The sequence below is a fragment of the Vulpes lagopus genome, chromosome 1, assembly GCF_018345385.1.
Source record: "Vulpes lagopus strain Blue_001 chromosome 1, ASM1834538v1, whole genome shotgun sequence".
Taxonomy (NCBI): Eukaryota; Metazoa; Chordata; class Mammalia; order Carnivora; family Canidae; genus Vulpes; species Vulpes lagopus.
In genome coordinates this window covers 175,234,303-175,253,903 of record NC_054824.1, presented here as the reverse complement: position 1 = coordinate 175,253,903, position 19,601 = coordinate 175,234,303, and the positions used below count along the sequence as shown (strand labels likewise).

Genomic DNA, 19,601 nt, shown 5'->3' with positions numbered 1-19,601 from the left:
AACACGCGTCCGGCCGGAAACGCGAGCCGCCGCAGCCGCAGCGTTCCGGCTGCGGCTCCCGGGAGAGTGGAGCGCGGCGGGCGGCGGGGCGGTGGACTGTCACTGCCACCTCTCGGCCCCGGACTTTGACAGCGTATGTAAGGGCGAGGCCCGGCCTGCGGGAGCGGGGAGGCCCCCAGTCCTTTCCCTCCAGGTTATTTTTTTCTCTCTACCCTTCGGACCAGGCCTCGCATCCTCCCAGGCCCCAGCTCGTGGCCCTGAGTGACTTGCTCCTAACTTCCCTAATGACCTCGGTCACCCCGATGTTCCCTTCCGATCCTGAAGAGCGAAGCCCGCCATCTCTACGCGGCTTTTACTTGGCCTTCCCGTTTCCGAGAGGGTTTCCCCACCCCCCACCGGCCTATCGGTGCCTGGCCTGGCCGAGCATCCACTTTTCCCGGGAGAAGTGTGCTTTCGGGCGCTTTAGCCGCGCACCGTGCGCCCCGGGCCTCGTGGGGGACAGAAGCAGGCCGAGGAGGACACACAAAATCAGACTTAAAACCAAGTGCTTTACGCGCTGCCCTGGAAACCCTGGAGCTGGTATTAGACAATGAAGAGCAGAGTCTCTCAAGGGGGAAAACCTCTCCAGAGGTGACGCCGAAGCTGGAACTGGAAGGGCAAAGGGCCAGCCGGGCGAGATGGTGGGTGACTTGCAGACTCCAGACAGCGTGGGATTTGGCTAGCTGGAGCCTGATGAGCTGGAGAGGGAGCCCTTGACTAGAGGTTTGCAGGGGGTAGGTGAGGTAGGTAAGGACAGTGTGAATCCAGTAAAAGGTTTTTTTTTCTGTTTGCTTGTTTAAGGGAGAGCGACAAGATATGATTTCGGCTTAAAAACCATTTTGCGGGACACCTGGGTGGCTCAGTGATTGAGCATCTGCCTTGGGTCCAGGGCGTGATCCTGGAGACCTGGGATCAAGTCCGGCATTCGGCTCCCTGCATGGAGCCTGCTTCTCCCTCTGCCTGTGTCTCTGCCTCTCTCTCTCTCTGTGTGTGTATTCTCGCTCATGAATAAATAAATAAATTCTTTAAAAAAAAACCAAACAAACCATTTTGCTGTTGGAGAGCAAATGTAGACCTTAGAAAACCAATTTGGAGGCTTTTGCTGTATGTAGACAGGAGGTGATGGTGGTTGCAGGGGAGTTTGAGAAAAGCGGATGGATTCAGTGTGTGTGTTTTTTTAAATATTTATTTATTCATGGGGGGGGAGTGGGGGGAGAGACACAAGCAGAGGGAGAAGCAGGCTCCGTGCAGGGAGCCTGACATGGGACTCGATCCCAGGTCTCCAGGATCACGCCCTAGGCCAAAGGCGGCGCTAAACCACTGAGCCACCCGGGCTGCCCTCACTGTGTGTTTTAGAGATAGACTCAATGGTATGGGGTAAGAAATTGGATGTGGAGAGGGAAGGAAAAAAAGGACATCATGCTGTAGGGAGGATGGTGGTGCTGTTTACTGAGAGGAGGGAAGATTGAGACTGGGGAGGGCAGATAAAAGGAATAGGTTTGTAGAGACAGCTGTGTTTAGTACATGTTTAAGCCTAATATCCATCCAAGTGGAAATGCCCTGTATTCATTTTTAAACATCAGTCTTGGGCTTAGGAGAGAATTCTAGGCTGGAGATCAAAACTGGGGACTCATTAGCATAATGATGGTATTAAAACCTGTGGATGAGATCACCTGGGGTGTGTAGGGAGAGAGGAGCACAGGGTCCTGAAATCTGATGGAGGAGAGAGCCAGCTAAGGAGACTGGAATTAGCAGCTAGTGGAGGGTGGTGTTTGCAGGAGAGGGGTATTGCAGAAGCCAAGAGTGGGAAGTATTTCAGGAAAGGAGTGAACGGGTGAGGACTTCTTAATGCTCCTGATGGATAGAGTAAGAGGAGGACAGAGAAATGTCCTTTATATAATTTACAATAACAGTTTCTGTTTTAGTGGAGTAGGAAGAAAAGCCAGATTTTAGTGAGAGAAAGGAAGAGTAAGCAAAGCGAGTCAGTGTAGCTCTTCACATTCTATCACATTGTTCCTTGCCATTGTTGTCATTCTTTATGGCTCCTTGACTACGTTGATAGACACTTCCAAAGAGCAGTTACTTATTCATCTAAAATAATTGTGATTACTTATGCTCATTTTAGGATCTGGATGATGTGTTGGAGAAAGCCAAGAACGTAAGTCAATATCTATAGTTGCCCTCTGTTTCAAGGTAGAACAGCTTGAAATTTAGATACACTATGCTTATCTTGCTTTGTTAATAATAAGTAGCATTAATTAACTGTATAGTATATGCCAGGCTGAGCTAAGCCCTATCTGTTCGTTATCTCATTTAATGTTTGGCAGCATCCGTATGAAGAAGCTACTATTTTATAGCCAACCATTACCACTTGATAGAGAAGGAAATTCAGGACTAGAGATTTACTTACCTGAAGATACACTGCTAGTAAAATGATACGGACAACATAGTCTGAATCCAAAACCTGTCCTCACAGCTAGTGTGCTTACCAGTTACATGGAACAGATTGATCTATCTGTCAGTTCCTAAAGGAGCATTATTCCAGCGATCTTGGAGAAATTACAAGTTTTCTAAGACGTTTTGATTTGTTTCAGAAAAAAAGTTACTAATTTTTATTTATTATTTTGTAGCCTTCCCTTAAAGTGATAGAAATGGTTGCCAATACGTTATTACATACACAGCCATCATTCAATATGGCAGCTTAATTGGGAGCATGGGCTCTGGAATTACACAGGCATAATGATCTTGAGAAAGTTATTTGACTCCATCCAAAACTCTTTCCCGACCTATATGATGAAGTACAGCAATGCCTACCTCATAGGGTTTGTGTAGATTGAGGTAATGAGGTAATATTTATATTCACTGAACATAGTGCCTGAAACATAATAAGTACTCAGTGAAAGCCATCATGGTTATATTGATGGAGTATAAGTGAGCAAGAATAACTTAAAGTATAGAAGACTTTAAATTTCTCTTCAGTTATGTTAGATGTAGATTGTTTGAGATTCTAACTGTTCTGTTCATTTTTGTTTCAGGCCAATGTTATGGCTCTTGTGATGGTTGCTGAACATTCAGGAGAATTTGAAAAGATTATGCAGCTTTCAGAAAGGTGCTACTTCTCATCAAGAATTTAAAGAGTTGCTAATAAGGTTGCAGTTAGTAGGTCATATTTATACTATCAAAGATCATCCATTTTTAAAGAAAATCACATCAACATAGCCCTAAAAAATTCTTTCATGTTTGTTCTTTAGTGTAACATTGTCTAGTACTTTAATATTCCTGCTTTCTTAATGTGTTGTACATTTTTAGGTATAAGGGCTTTGTCCTGCCATGCTTGGGTGTTCATCCTGTTCAAGGAGTCTCACCAGGAGACCAAAGAAGTGTCACATTAAAGGTAAAAGTTGTATAAAACAAAAATCATTAAAAAAGTGATACCTTTTGACTCAGTAATGCTCCTCTTTCTGATTATATTTTAAGGCAATAATCCAGAAGAAGGAAATACTACCTTTCACAAAGGTGTTTGTTGCAGCATTATTTGTAGTAGAGAAAAAAACAGAAATAGCCTCAAGGCTCGGAAATAAAGGAAAAAATTAACTTGTAGAGTGTTAAATATATGTATGCACTGAATGCATGTATGGAAAATGAGAACTATAAGGTTTATTTTATGTAGCAATGAGGAAAATGTTTATAGTGTAATACAGAGAGAAAAGCAGGATGCCAAATTGTTTACTCCCTAGTTGTAACATCCGTGTAAAAATACATTCAATGAGGAAAGGACTAGAGAGAAAAAGACAGAAATTACATTAGCTGGGTTGCCTGGTTGGCTCAGTTAGTTAAGCATCTGCTTGTGGCTCAGGTCATGATCCCAGGGTCCTGGGATCAAGCCCTGCATTGGCCTCCCTGCTCAACGGGTAGTCTGCTTCTCCCTCTACCTCTCCCTCAGCTCATGCTCTCTTGTGCGTTCTCTCTCTCTCTCTCTCTCTCTCTCTCTCAAATAAATAAAACCTTAAAAAAAAAAAAAAAAAGAAAGAACATTAGCTGTAATGATCAAGTAGAATTATGAGTCACTTGTTTTCACGTCTTTTTTACCATGTCGTCATACTGCTTTGGCAAAAAAAAGTGATAAAATATCTAGAAAAAGGAAGATACAAATTTATAGATGTAGTACCCTAAGGGGACAGATGAGTTCAAGTACACAGTATCTTCTTGAACGTTAAACCCTCTCTAAAGGAAAGCTCTTGATCTATTAAACTGCACTGCTTTAATACCAGCTCTAAAAAAAAAAAAATCCTACCTATAAGATCTCACTGAGTCATAATAGCCAATATGTCTCATATTTCAGACTTGCCTCCTGACTCAGAATCAGAAAGATACAGTTTCTTAAGACTTTTATTACAAAATGGGATTGATAGCCAACCCCCATTTGGAAGAAGTGAAGACTTTGTTGCCTATGAATAAATTAAAATACAAGGTCTTTCATATTTTATAAAAATGAATCTGTATTCATACAGTAGAATACCCCAGGTAGCTCTATTTTGAAACAAAAGTGCTTTTAATTCACTTCAGGTAAAAATAAATATTTGTCCTGGTAGTTTTCCTGAATTATTCTCCTAATATGATAAAATTAGCTAAATTGCCGGAGAGATACGGTTCTCAAAATGTAGGGGATCATAGCAAGACAGCATTTCTTTCATTTATATAGAGATTTATATGAATAGGCATTCATTTAGTTAGTCAGCAAGGGGATCCCGGGCGGCTCAGAGGTTTAGCATCTGCCTTTGGCTCAGGGTGTGATCCTGGAGACCCGGAATCGAGTCCCACGTCGGGCTCCCTGCATGGAGCCTGCTTCTCCCTCTGCCTGTGTCTCTGCCTCTCTGTGTCTCTCATGAATGAATAGTTAGTCAGCAAGTGTTTAGTGAGCGCCTACTGAATTCTAAGCACTGCTCTAAGCACTATAGAGGGAAATCCCTCTCATGGAAGCTAGATTCTAGTTGGGGGCAGACAGACAATCAACAATTAGTTACAAGAACAGGTAAACTTTAGATAGTACCCAGTGCTTTAAAGACGAAAGATAATGTGATAGGGATTGTGGATGTTGGTTTTTCTGTGTCCAGAAGCATAATTCTAAAATCTCCTGCTGCTTCTGTTTTACCTCCTTTTTCTTAATTCTTCTTTGTTCTGATTATCCACAATAGACATTCTTAACAATTTACATATCCTAAGACTAAAACCCTCAAAGTAGTTTAAAAGATACCTAGAAGCAAACTTTCCATATATTTGTCTTTGCCTTATCTTACAAGGGAACCCTCACAGAGTGAATTCTCTTTAAGTGGAAATAGTAATATCATGGAAACTAATGGTAGTTACTTCAATAGTTGACAAACAAGCATATTTGTGATAATTAATGTTTACACTCTTGAATTGTTAGGACAAAAATAGGCTAAGCAGGATTATAAAGACAAAAGGAATCAGTGAAAATAGTGAAGAGGATGTATGAGATTATTGCTATTAAAAAACTTAAAAACCATTAGCATCCTAAGAGGAGGACATAACACAGTGCACTCCCAGAAAGCTGAGTTACAAAGGTGACTACCTGTTGGCTTTCTTTTCTCTTGGTCACCTATTCCAGGAGGAAATCCAAATCAGTCCTACATGTTAGGAAATTCCTCCTAAATATTAGGTAGTGTTTAAGTGGGAACTTCTTTTTTTTTTTTTTTTTTTGAAGATTTTATTTATTCATGAGAGACACACAGAAAGAGAGACAGAAACATAGGCAAGAGGGAGAAGCAGGCTCCTCACAGGGAGCCCAGTGCAGGACTTGATCCCCAGACCTGGAATCACACCCTGAGCCGAAGGCAGACACTCAACCGCTGAGCCCCCCAGGGGTCCATATGAGATGTTTCTACTCAAATTTCCAAATAGGACTCACTGTTACAGAAGGATGACTATCACTACTTCTTCAACTGGTTAAAGGTATTGAATGTATGTAAAGGATCCAGTATAGTATAATGCCTAGCATATAAAAGTGTTATCTAAAGTATCAGTTCCCTTACCCTTCTGTTTAAACAAATTTACCTTTTTTTTCTCCCAGGATTTGGATGTAGCTTTGCCCATTATGGAGAATTATAAGGATCAATTGTTGGCAATTGGAGAGGTAACATCAAATAGCTGATCAAATGACTTCTAATCTAGACTTTCATATGATATATAAATATAATCTTCAGTTCACTATTGGTGATTATAACTGACTTAGATAATTATATTCACCTCATTTAGCTGGATAATAATTTGTCAGTATTTCCTCAAGAAGCAAAAGCACTTGGAGACAAAAAATAGAAAGCCCCACCATAGACTTATGTTAATGGAAGAAAACTACTTTATTAGCATTTCTGTGTACTTTGTTCTTTTTTTTCCCTTTTCTTAAATAGAGTCATCTCTGTAGTTAGTTAACGTAGTATGTACAAACTTACACTAAGTAGGCATGGGCAGCCTGGGTGGCTCAGCAGTTTAGCACCGCCTTCAGCCCAAGGCGTGATCCTGGGGACCCAGAATCGAGTCCCACGTCAGGCTCCATGCATGGAGCCTGCTTCTCCCTCTGCCCATGTCTCTGCCTCTCTTTCTCTCTGTTTCTCATGTTAAGTAAATAAAGTCTTTAAAAAAAAAAAAAAATAGGCTAGAATTTGTTGGGGTGCCTGGCTGGCTTAGTTGCTGGAGCATGTGACTCTTGATCTCAGGGTTCTAAGTTGCAACCCCACACTGCACATAATGCTTACCTAATAAATAAATTAAGTATTTTTTTAAAAATAGGCTAGAATTTGTAATAAACATTTTTTATTTAATATATAGTTGTAAAACATTTTTATCACTTATAATAAACTCCACTTTTAATCAAATACAAAAGATAACACTTAAATTTAGAATATAGACCATAGCAATATCTGCCAAAATAGTATCAAAGAAAACAGTCATTTATAATCTTCACTGTCCAATGTAGTAACCACATACAGCTGTTCAGCACTTGAAATGTGACTGGTCCAAAATGAGATATGCTATAAATATAAAACACACAGGATTTCAAAGTCTTAGTACCCAAAAAAAAAGAGAAAATAAATAATGCAATCATTTTTATATTGATTTTGTGTTGAAATAATATTACTATATAATAATAATGATGATTTGGATGTATGGATTAAATAAAATACATCATTAAAATTAATTTCACCTGATTCTTGTTAGTGTTTTTAATGTGGCTACTAGAAAATATAAAGTTATATATGTGGCATGCATGTATGGCTCCTATCATATTTCTCTAGGACAGCACTGCTCCATAGTATGTCTTTTGAATTTATTGAGCCATAAACATGTAAATCTGTTATATTTTTCTACTACAGGTGGGACTAGATTTCTCCCCCAGATTTGCTGGCACTGATGAGCAGAAGGAAGAGCAACGACAAGTCCTAATCCAACAGGTCCAGTTAGCCAAGAGATTAAATTTGCCTTTGTAGGTTAATTAATCAATCTTCTTTTTATATTAATAGCTATAGAACAAATTAATGGCTCTCCTAATATGGAGCTCTGCATTTCTTTTTCTCTGAATTACTTTAATAGAACAGAAATAATGCTTTCAGATTAAGAACCTAAAAGGAATTTTTTTGTTGTTAAACAGAAATGTTCACTCACGCTCTGCTGGAAGACCCACCATCAGCCTCTTAAATGAGCAAGGTATTTAGGTTCTGAAAAGAATGGGCCTAATATTTAAGTTTGATGGTTCCACTCCATTTTCTCATAGAATAAACCATGTTTCAATTTGATTTCTAAAAGGGAAGGGAATGGGGCAAGGGTGCAGGTGTAAATCAACTAAGGTGATTTTGTAAGTCAGCCTACTTTCAAGTGTTTTGATGATCTTTAGAAGGCCAGCGTAAAGCAAATGAAAAATTGGATCAAATAATTTATATTCCTTAATTTAAAAATCAACAGCTCCGGGACGCCTGGGTGGCTCAGCAGTTAAGCACTTCTACCTTCCACTCATGGTGTGATCCTGGAGTTCAGGGATCGAGTCCCACATTGGCTCCCTGCATGGAGCCTGCTTCTCCCTCTGCCTATGTCTCTGCCTTTCTCTCTGTGTGTCTTTCATGAATAAATAAATAAAATCTAAAAACAAAACAAAACCCATTTTTAAAAAATTAAATAAAAATTAAAAAATAAAAAAAATAGGGACAGCTGGTGGCTCGGGGTGTGATCCCAGAGTTACAGGATCGAGTCCTGCGTTGGGCTCCTGCATGGAGCCTGCTTCTCGCCCTCTGCCTGTGTCTCTGCCTCTCTGTATGTCTCTCTCATGAATAAATAAATAAAATCTTAAAAAAAAAAATCGGAGCCGTCGATTTATTTTTATTTTTTATTTTTTTAAGATTTTATTTATTCATGAGGGACACAGAGAGAGAGGCAGAGACACAAGCAGAGAGACAAGCAGGCTTCATGCAGAGAACCAGATGTGGGACTCGATCTCGGGACTCCAGGATCACGCTGTGGGCTGAAGGCAGATGCTAACCCTCTGAGTCACCCAGGTGTCCCAACAGCTCCAATTTTTTAATCAGCTTAACCACCTGATTAATGGGAGGAAAAAACAAACCAGAGATGGGTTACTTACTGTCTTGCATGTTTTCTGGCTGCTGCTTCAGAAAATGTTATTATGCAGGTTGTGGCCATCATACCTAAAATATAGTCATCTTGATCAGTTGCTCTAAAGTAAAAACATATCTTACTACTTTTCAGACTTTTTAAAGTGTCATCCACAGTAAGAAATATACTTTGAGTTGCAATATATACACATATGTATTTTTTTGGTAGTAAGAGGTTATTTTGAGACTTAGTATATATACATACAGAAATCTGACCAAAGGGATCCCTGGGTGGCGCAGCGGTTTGGCGCCTGCCTTTGGCCCAAGGCACGATCCTGGAGACCCGGGATCGAATCCCACATCGGGCTCCCGGTGCATGAAGCCTGCTTCTCCCTCTGCCTGTGTCTCTGCCTCTCTCTCTCTCTCTCTGTGACTATCATAAATAAATAAAAATTAAAAAAAAAAAAAGAAGAAATCTGACCAGGTTTGAGAAGCAGTATTATCTATGTGTATGTTCAGGTAGGCATATATAAATATGTGCACATACATATATGCAGACACACATACATATAAGCATATGCTGGTAGGTTGTGACCCACTAAATTGATTTCATAATTCATTTATGACTGTAACCCATTAATGATCACACCTACCATTTGAAAAAAACAGTATCAAATAGTAAAGTAAATGTAATTGCAACTAGAAAGCAGTGTGTTTCTCAGTGATGAGAATCACTGGAATTACTGAGAATATGATTTTTATGATTACTGAGCAGCTATCCGGTAAGAACTGGAGGTGACTGTGAAGCCTGCCCTGATTATTGAGTCTCTGAATCATTGAGCATCCTGTTTCTTCTTTCACTAGCATTATTATTTTTTTTAAGATTTTATTTATTTATTCATGAGAGACACAGAGAGAGAGAGAGGCAGAGACATAGGCAGAGGGAGAAACAGGCTCCACGCAGGGAGCCTGACGTGGGACTCAGTCCCAGGTCTCCAGGATCACGCCCTAGGCTGAAGGCGGCACTAAACCGCTGAGCCACCGGGGCTGCCCCACTAGCATTATTATTAAGGATAATTCACTGCTTAAAAACCTGGTAGGAACAATAATTTGACAGTTTATAAACTTTTAGAAAAGGTTTGATGGTATAAGAAATTTTTTTCTTTTTTTTTAAAGATTTTTTTCTTTAAATAGGTGCTGACAAAGTGCTTCTGCATGCATTTGATGGTCGGCCATCTGTAGCCATGGAAGGAGTAAAAGCTGGGTACTTCTTCTCAATTCCTCCTTCTGTTATAAGAAGTGGACAGGTAAGGAATTGCTTAACTAAGCCTCATTGTATGCTTTGTGAAATACAAATATGAGCTTATGTTACACACTTTTAATACTATTCCAGTTACATTACAAAAATTAATCCTAGGTCCCTACCTCACACTTACATGAAAATTAACTCAAAAATGGATCAAAGACCTAAATATAAGAGCTAAAATTTATAAAACTATTAGAAGAAAACAGATTGAAATATTGTAACCTTGAAATAGCAGTGGCTTCTTAGATATGATATCAAAAGCACAAGCAACCAAAGAAAAAAAATAGATAAATTGGACATCATCAAAACTTAAAACTTCCACAATAAAACAACTTTTCAACTTTAATTTTTTTTAAGATTTTATTTATTTATTTATTTATTTATTTATTTATTTATTTGAGACACAGAAGGCAGAGACACAGGCAGAGGGAGAAGTAGGCTCCCCACAGAGAGCCCAATGTGGGAATCGATCCCTGAACTCTGGGATCACACCCTAAGCCAAAGGCAGACGCTCAACTGCTGAGCCACCCAAGCATCCCCATCTTTTGAACTTTTATGCTTCAAAGACACTATCAAGAAAATGAAAAGATAACCCACAGAATGAGAAAAGGCATTTGCAAATTATATCTGATAAGAGTCTAGTATCCAGAATTTATAAAACACTGTTACAGCTCACCAACTAAAAAGACAAATATATGGGGGGGCCTAGGTGGCTCAGTTGGTTAAGCATCCAACTTTTGGTTTCAGCTTAGGTCATGGTCTCCGGGTGGTGGGATTGAGCCCTGCATCAGGTTCTGTGCTCAGCAGGGAATCTGCTCAAGATTCTCTCTCTCAAAAAAAATACAAAATAAAAAAAATAAAAAGCTTCTCTCTCTCTTTCCTTCTTCCTCTTCCCCTCCCACTCACACTGTCCCTCTCTCTTTCAAATAAGTAAATCTAAAAAAAATATATATTGGATGTTGTCAAGTTTTTTTTTCTTTTTATTTATTTATTGTTTTAATATTCTTTTTATTCATGAGAGACACAGAGAGAGAGAGACAGAGACATAGGGAGAGGCAGGAGAAGCAGCTTCCTCCTGGGAGCCCGATGTGGGACTCTGTCCCTAGACTAGGATCATGTCCTGAGCCAAAGGCAGATGCTCAACCACTGAGCCACCCAGGCTCTTTTTAAAGAAACTTTATTTCTATCAACCTAATTTCCATTTTTTGTTTGCCAAATGTTTGTGCTGCCTCTACTGAGATGATCATATTTGTTTTATTTTCTTGGCCTGTAAACTGTATTGATTGATTTTCTTTTTTTTTTTTTTTTTTAATTTTTATTTATTTATGATAGTCACAGAGAGAGAGAGAGGCAGAGACACAGGCAGAGGGAGAAGCAGGCTTCATGCACCGGGAGCCCGATGTGGGATTCGATCCCGGGTCTCCAGGATCGCGCCCTGAGCCAAAGGCAGGCGCCAAGCCGCTGCGCCACCCAGGGATCCCTTGATTGATTTTCTAATGTTGAACCAACCTTGTATTTTTTGGGTAAATTCTGCTTGGTCATGATCCAGACATACCTCAGTGATGGTACGAGTTCAGTTCCACAGTGCTGCAACAAAGCAAATATCACTGTAAAGCAAATCAGATGAGTTTTTTGGTTTCCCAGTGCATACCTATACTGTAGTCTATTAAGTGTGCAATAGCACTGTGTCTAAAAAACAATGTACATACCTTAATTTAAAAGTTTTTATTGTGGGGCACTAGGTGGCTCAGTCAGTTAAGTGTCCCAACTTTTGATTTCTCTTTTTTTTTTTTTTTTTAAGATTTTACTTATTCATGAGAGACACAGAGAGAGAGAGAGAGAGTCAGAGACACAGGCAGAAGGAGAAGCAGGCTCCATGCAAGGAGCCCGATGTGGGACTCGATCCCAGGTCACCAGGATCACACCCCGGGCTGCAGGTGGCACCAAACCGCGGCGCCACCGGGGCTGCCCCCGACTCGATTTCAGTCAGGTCATGGTCTCATGGTCATGGGATCTGGCCCTTTTTGGGGCTCCATACTCAGTACTGAGTCTGCTTCACATTCTTTCTCTCTCTCCGTCTGCCCCTCTCAGCTGGTATGTGCTCACTCTCTCTCAAATAGATAATTTTAAATAAATACATGTATTTTATTATTAAAAAATGCTAACCATCATCTGAGTTTTCAGTGAATCATAATCTTTTTGCTGGTGGATGTCATGCTTCAATGCTGATGGTTGCTGACTGTTCAGGGTGGTGGTTGAAAAAAGCTAGGGTGGCTGTGGCAATTTCTTTTTTTTCTTTCTTTTTTTGGGGGGCAATTTCTTAAAATAAGACAACGATGAAGTTTGCAGCATCCATTGACTCTTCCTTTTTTTTCTTTTTTAAGATTTTATTTATTTATTCATAGAGATGCAGAGAGAGAGAGAGAGAGACAGAAACACAGGCAGAGGGAGAAGCAGGCTCCATGCAGAGAGCCTGATGTGGGACTTGATCAAGGGTCTCCAGATCACGCCCTGGGCTGCAGGCGGCGCTAAACCGCTGCGCCACCAGGGCTACCCGATTCTTCCTTTCATGAATGATTTCTCTGTAGCATGTGATGCTCCTTGATAGCATTTTGGCTACAGAACATTCAAAATTGGAGTCAGTCCTTTTAAACCCTGTCACTGCTTTATCAACTAAGTTTATATAATATTCTAAATATTTTGTTATTTCAACAATCTTCACTGCATCTTCACCAGGAGTAGATTGTATCTCAAGAAACTACTTTCTTTGCACACACATAGGAAATGACATCTCATTCATTCAAATTTTATTGTGAAATTGCAACAGTTTATTCACATCTTCAGGTTCCACTTTTTTTTTTTTTTTTTTTAAGATTTTGTTTATTCATGAGAGACACTGAGAGAGAGAGAGAGGCAGAGACACAGGCAGAGGGAGAAACAGGCTCCATGCAGGAAGCCTGATGTGGGACTCGATCCTGGGTCTCCAGGATCACACCCTGGGCTGAAGGCGGCGCTAGACCACTGAGCCACCTGGGCTGCCCCAGGCTCCACTTCTTAATCCAGTTCTCTTACTATTTCTACCACATCTGTAGTTACTTTCCTGACTGAAGTCTTGAACCCTTCAAAGTCTAGGAGAGTTGGAATCACCTCTTCCAAACTCCTGTTACTGTTGATATTTGGACCTCTTCCTGTGACTTACAAATGTTCCTAATGGCATCTAGAATGGTAAATCCTTTCCAGAAGGTTTTCAGTTTACTTTGCCCAGATCCATCCGAGGAAACACTATCTATGTGATACTAACTGTAGCCTCACAAAATGTATTTCTCACAATAAGACTTGAAAGTCGAGGTTATTCCTTGATCTACAGACTGCAGAATGGATGTTGTGTTAGCAAGCACAAAAACAACGTTACTCTCTCTTTTTTTTTTTTTTGAAATTTATTTTTTTTTTTATTTAAATTTTTTTTTATTATTATTTATTAATGATAGTCACAGAGAGAGAGAGAGAGGCAGAGACACAGGCAGAGGGAGAAGCAGGCTCCATGCACCGGGAGCCCGATGCGGGATTCGATCCTGGGTCTCCAGGATCGTGCCCTGGGCCAAAGGCAGGCGCCAAACCGCTGCGCCACCCAGGGATCCCCAACGTTACTCTCTATACATCTCCGTCAGCGCCCTTGGATGACTAGGTGTGTTGTCAATGAGCAGTAATAATTTCGAAGGAATTTTTTTTGTCTGAACAGGGGACTTAATATTTATCAAATCATATTGTAAACAGATGTGGCTGCATCCGAGCTTTATTGTTCCATTTATAGAGCACAAGCATAATAAGTTTAGCATTATTTGTAAGGGCCCTAGGAGTTTTGAAATGGTGAGTAAACATTGGCTTCAGCTTAAAGTCAACCAGCTGCATTAGCACCTAACAAGAGAGTCAGCCTCCCCTTTGAAGTTTTGAAGGCAGACATAGACTTTTTCTCTTTAGGTATGAAAGTCCTAGATGGCATTTTCATCCAATAAAGTGGTTCTGTCTACATTGAAAAAGTGTTGTTTAGCATAGCCACCTTCATGAATTCTCTTAGCTAGATCTTCTGGGTCACTTGGTGCAGCTACTACATCAGCACTTGGTGTTCCACGTTGCACTTTGATGTTATGGAGATGGCTTCTTTCTGTAAATCTCATGAACCAACCTCTGCTAGCTTCAAGCTCTTCTTCTGTAGCTTCCTCACCTCTCTCAGCCTGCATAGAGTTGAAGGACTTTGTTCTGGATTGGGCTTTGGCTTAAGGGAAGGTTGTGGCTGGTTTGATCTTCATTCCAGACCACTCAGACTTTCTCCATATCAGTAATAAAGCTGTTTTGCTTTATTGTCTGTGTGTTCACTGAAGCAGCTCTTTTCATTTCCTTCAAGAACTTCTTTGTATTCACAACGCAGCAAACTGGCCCAAGAGGTCTCACTTACAGCTTATCTTTTTTTTTTTTTTTTAACCAGGCTTAATCATTTCTAGCTTTTGATTCAAAATGAGATATATATGATTCTTCCTTTCCCTTGAACACTTAGAGGCCATTGTAGTGTTATTAGTTGGCTTAATTTCAGTATTGTGTGTCTCAGTAGGAAAGGGAGAGAGACAAGGAAATGGCTGGTGGATGGAACAGTCAGAACACACTCAATTTTTATCCATTAAATTTACCATCTTGGGGCAGCCCTGGTGGCTCAGTGGGTCTAGCGCCGCCTCCAGCCCAGGGTGTGATCCTGGAGACCCGGGATCGAGTCCCACATCAGGCTCCCTGCAAGGACCCTGCTTCTCCCTCTGCCTGTGTCTCTGCCTCTCTCTCTGTGTGTGTCTCTATGAATAAATAAACAAAATGTTTAAAAAAAAAAAGTTTACCATCTTTTATGGGCGCAGTTCATGGTGCTACAAAACAATCACAGTAGCAGCATCAAAGATCACTGATTATGGATCAGCATAACAAATAGAGTGACAATGAAATAGAAACAATGAAACATTTGAAATATTGCAAGAATTACTGAAATGTGATAAGGAGACAGGAAATGAGCAAATGCTGTTGGAAAAATAGTGCCTACAGACTTGCTCAATTCAGGGTTGCCACAAACCTTCAATTTGTAAAACAAAACAAAACAGAGAAACACATCAGTATCTTTGAAACGCAGTGAAACAAGGTGTGCCTATATATTATCCTTTTTATAGTTTCATTTTATAGTTTAAGGTAGAACTTTAGATTATTTTTTTTTATTTTATTTATTTATTCATGAGAGAGAGAGAGAGTGGCAGAGACACAGGCAGAGGGAGAAGCAGGCTCTATGCAGGGAACCCGACGTGGGACTTCGTTCCCAGGTCTCCAGGGATCACACCCTGGGCTGAAGACGGCACTAAACTGCTGAGCCACCCGGGGCTGCCCTAGGTTATTTATTTAAAATCTTTTTTGGGGTGCTTGGATGGCTCAGTTGAGCATCTGCCTTCAACTCAGATCATGATCCCAGCATCCTGGGATCAAGCCCTATGTGGGGATTCCCTCCTCAGCTGGAAGCTGCTTCTCCCTCACCACGCCACACACCCCTACTCCCTTGGCAAGCTCACTCTCTCTCAAAATAAATAAATACAATCTTTAAAAAAAAAAAGTCTTTCCTATTTTGAGGGGCGCCTGGATGGCTCTGTCAGTTAAGCATCTGCCTTCAGCTCAGGTCCTGGGATCGAGCCCTGAGATTGGGCCCAACAGTTGGTCCAGGTTCCTGCTCACTGGAGAGTCAGCTTTTCCCTCTCCCTCTGCACCTCCCCCCACTCATGCCCTTTCTCACTCTGTCTCTCTCTCAAATAAATACATAAAATCTTTAAAAATAAATAAAATCTTTCTTATTTTCTAATGTAAACCTTTAATGCTATAGTTGCATTAGCTCTAGCCAGTTCTAGTAGTTAGAATCCACAGATTTTTGATTGATGGTGTATTTTCACTTTCTTTCAGTTTGAAATATTTTCTAATTTAACTTATGACTTCCTCTCTGACCATAGTGATTATTTCAAAGTGTTTTGCTCAATTTCCAAATACTTATGAGAACTTGTGGATATCTGCTTGTGTCTCTAAGTATGGATCCACCTCATCTTTGAAGTGACTGCATAGGGACCCCTGGGTGGCTCAGCGGTTTAGAGCCTGCTTCGGCCCAGAGCAAGATCCTGGAGACCCAGGATCGAGTCCCATGTCAGGCTCCCTGCATGGAGCCTGCTTCTCCCTCTGCCTGTGTCTCTGCCTCTCTCTCTCTCTCTCTCTCTCCCTCTCTCTCTCTCTCTCTCTGTGTGTGTGTGTGTGTGTGTCTTGTGAATAAATAAAAATATTTTTAAAAAAAATTTTTTTAAAAATAAAGTGATTGCATAATACTCCACAATGTGGATGTAACATAATTTATTTTTTTTAAAGATTTTATTTATTCATGAGAGACACAGAGAGAGAGAGGCAGAGACATAGGCAGAGGGAGGAGCAGGCTCCACGCAGGGAGCCCGTTGTGGGACTTGATCCTGGGACCCCAGGATCATGCCCTGGGCCAAAGGCAGGCACTAAACCACTGAGCCACCCAGGCGTTCCGTAACATAATTTATTTAATCATTATCTGAAGCAAAGGTTAAGTCATTTCTAGTTTTTCACTGTTATAAACAATGCTTTAGTATTCAGACATAAAAAAGAATGAAATATTGCTATTTGCAACAAAATGGGTGGACCAAAAGAGTATTATGCTAAGTGAATCAAGTATCATATGATTTTACTTATATGTGGAATCTAAAAAACTAAACAAATGAACAAACAAAATCAAACAGACTCATAAGAGAACAAAGTGGTGGTTGCCAGAGGAAAGAGGGTGAGGAAATGGGCAAAATAGGTGAAGGGGGTTATTAAGAGGTACAAACTTTTCAGTTACAAAATAAGTTTTGGTGTTGAAAAGTACAGCATAGGGAATATATTCAGTAGTACTGTAATAATCCTGTATGGTGACAGATGGCAACTACATTTATTGCGGTGAGCATTTAGTAATGTATGTAGTCAATTGAATATGAAAGCATGAATTTTAGGTTCCTACAGAGTAGTTTGCATTGGTACATGGGTTTAACGCAACTTTTTTTATCTTTATGTCTCATGTTTTAAACTGACTGGCTTTCTCTTTTCTCTAAGAAGCAGAAACTTGTGAAACAGTTGCCTTTAACTTCAATTTGCTTAGAAACAGATTCACCTGCACTAGGACCAGAAAAACAGGTAAGTGATTATCTAATTCCTGCATTATTTAGATTGTATCTTTCTTTTGAGCTATTTTCAGTTTAGCTGTGTAATACAGTGGAATCCTATTTTAAAGCTTGGTTAAGAGGTTTTATTCATCATATAGCTGTTGTGCTCCAGCAAATATTACCAGATATTGGCCAGGTCTTAATTTACATAATAATGAGAGCCAGGACAGTATAGTGAAAAAGCTCTGTGTCTAAGTCAGAAAGACCTGGGTTCAAATCCTGTCTCTGGAGGCACCTGGCTGGCTTAGTCGGTTAAGTGTTTGCCTTCAGCTCGGGTCATGATCTCAGGATTGTGAGATTGAGTCCCTTGTTGGACTCCTTGCTGAATGGGGAATCTGCTTCTCCCTCTCCCTTTCCCTCTGCTTGTGTTCTCTCTCTCTCTCTCTTTCTCTCAAATAAATAAATAAAATCTAAAAAAAAAAAAAAAAAAAAAATCCATCAGGTCAGGCAGGCAGATCACCAAGTGTCACCACCTGCAGGCTGCTTCATATGCTAGGTGCCAGAACTTCAATGGTAATATGCCAGGGCTCTTCTCAAGAGAAATACTGACTTACAGCATTGTGGCTGTAGCTCTCAAGCTGAACTTCAGGGCCTTCTCTGCCTTTCCTGCTTGCCTCCCCTAACATTACATTAAAACAACAAAAACCAACTCATTGGTTTTTACCAACTCACATTGTTCTGTTTTATCTGTGGTCTCCAAGATGGCTTCCCTTGAGTGTCATATCTCATTCACTTTCTGCTTTGTTCTGTTTCAGGTACGAAATGAACCCCAAAACATTTCCATTTCAGCAGAATATATTGCCCAGGTGAAGGGGATCTCAGTAGAAGAAGTTATAGAAGTGACAACACAGAATGCATTGAGACTGTTTCCCAAGCTTCAGCAACTGCTCCAGAAGTAGCTGCAAAATCAAATCTGCTGCAGGTCACAGCATTTGAGAGAACGAAATGTTCTGAGTTAGAGTCTGAACCAAAGAAGCCATTATATAGGGATAATGAAGATTATAATTTTAGAGAAATATTTCTCCTAAAACCAGGCTAGGATCCTGAAACCCTGGGTTCTGATTCTACCTTGTGCTTCAATTAATGGGGTCCTAACAGGAGATTGAGAAACACCACTGTTTCTTACCCTACTTAGTAGAACCACCATATGAACTGAAACCATTTCTTCTGGCAAAGGAGGCTCCCCCAGGTAAGACATGAGCGCTACTGGGACAGCTAACATTTGATCCTTTACCACCATAGGATTTATGTAGAAGATAATCATCTCATTTCTTACACTGTCAGAGATCTATTTTCTGGATTTGTAAAACTGAGTTGTTAGTACTTTGAAGTGCTTCTTAAGAGGAAAATGTATAGGTTTTTGTATCAATCCTAGATTTTGACTTATGAGGCCAGTGGTTTGTGCAGTCATTGTTAAATGCCAAGCCCCAAGGTTTAGGTAATAATAAACTGAGTTTAAGTTCTAGTCTGAATTTTGTCGCATGTTTAAAATCTACATAGCTTTATTAAAATGTATCTATTTTTGCATGCAGTGATATTTTATATTTTTAAGTTTTATATTTTAAGTTTTAAAAACCTTGGACACCTGAGTGGCTCAGCAGTTGAGCATCTGCCTCTGGCTCAGGGCGTGATCTTGGGATCACGTCCGGGATCCAGTCCCACATTAGGCTCCTTATGAAGAGCCTGCTTCTTCCTCTGCCTGTGTCTCTGCCTCTCCCTCTCTGTGTCTCTCATGAATAAATAAAATCTTTTTTAAATAAATAAATAAATTGAGGGCAGCCTGGGTGGCTCAGCGGTTTAGCGCCTGCTTCAGCCCAGGGCCTGACCCTGGAGTCCCGGGATCAAGTCCCATGTCCAGCTCCTTGCATGGAGCCTGCTTCTCCCTCTGCCTGTCTCTGCCTCTCTTTCTGTCTCTCATGAATAAATAAATAAGATCTTAAAAAAATAAAAATAAATAAATATAAATTGAAAAATAAAAATGAATATCAACTCTTTTCTTTTGTTGTTATGTGACCAAGGGCTCATTTGATCACCTTGCTCCTAGTTCTGTCTCCTGCCTACTAGTTCATAATCCTCCACTGATCTCTTGCTGTCACGTTTCCTTCCTCTCTCCCAGATACTTCTTCTAAACTGAAAATAAAGAAGAGTCTTGTTTTTGGGTGCTTGAGCTACGTTCCTACTTCAGAGTTGAATTTTTTTATTTGCCCTTTCTTTCTTTGGAACTTTTGATTGAATATTTTGGAGTGACATGCATGAATTGACATTTCATTTACAGGATCTGACTAACTTACAAATGGTTTCCAGAAACTGTCTGTGCTTTTTAGACTTTAACTTTCCAATCACAAGCAAATCTCACTG

General features: G+C 40.2%; 1 protein-coding gene across 1 annotated transcript; it reads left to right on the top strand.

Moving 5' to 3' along the window:
* Window positions 1-7: 7 nt before the first annotated feature.
* TATDN3 (TatD DNase domain containing 3) lies at window positions 8-18,770 on the top strand (the record flags this gene model as incomplete). The annotated part of the gene is made up of 10 exons (XM_041749936.1): window positions 8-133; window positions 2,165-2,197; window positions 3,075-3,148; window positions 3,349-3,433; window positions 6,131-6,193; window positions 7,431-7,540; window positions 7,706-7,761; window positions 9,852-9,964; window positions 17,134-17,214; window positions 17,999-18,770. Coding segments are annotated over 10 exons (885 nt in total), but the record flags the coding sequence as incomplete, so codon positions are not given.
* Between the last annotated feature and the right edge of the window lie 831 nt (window positions 18,771-19,601).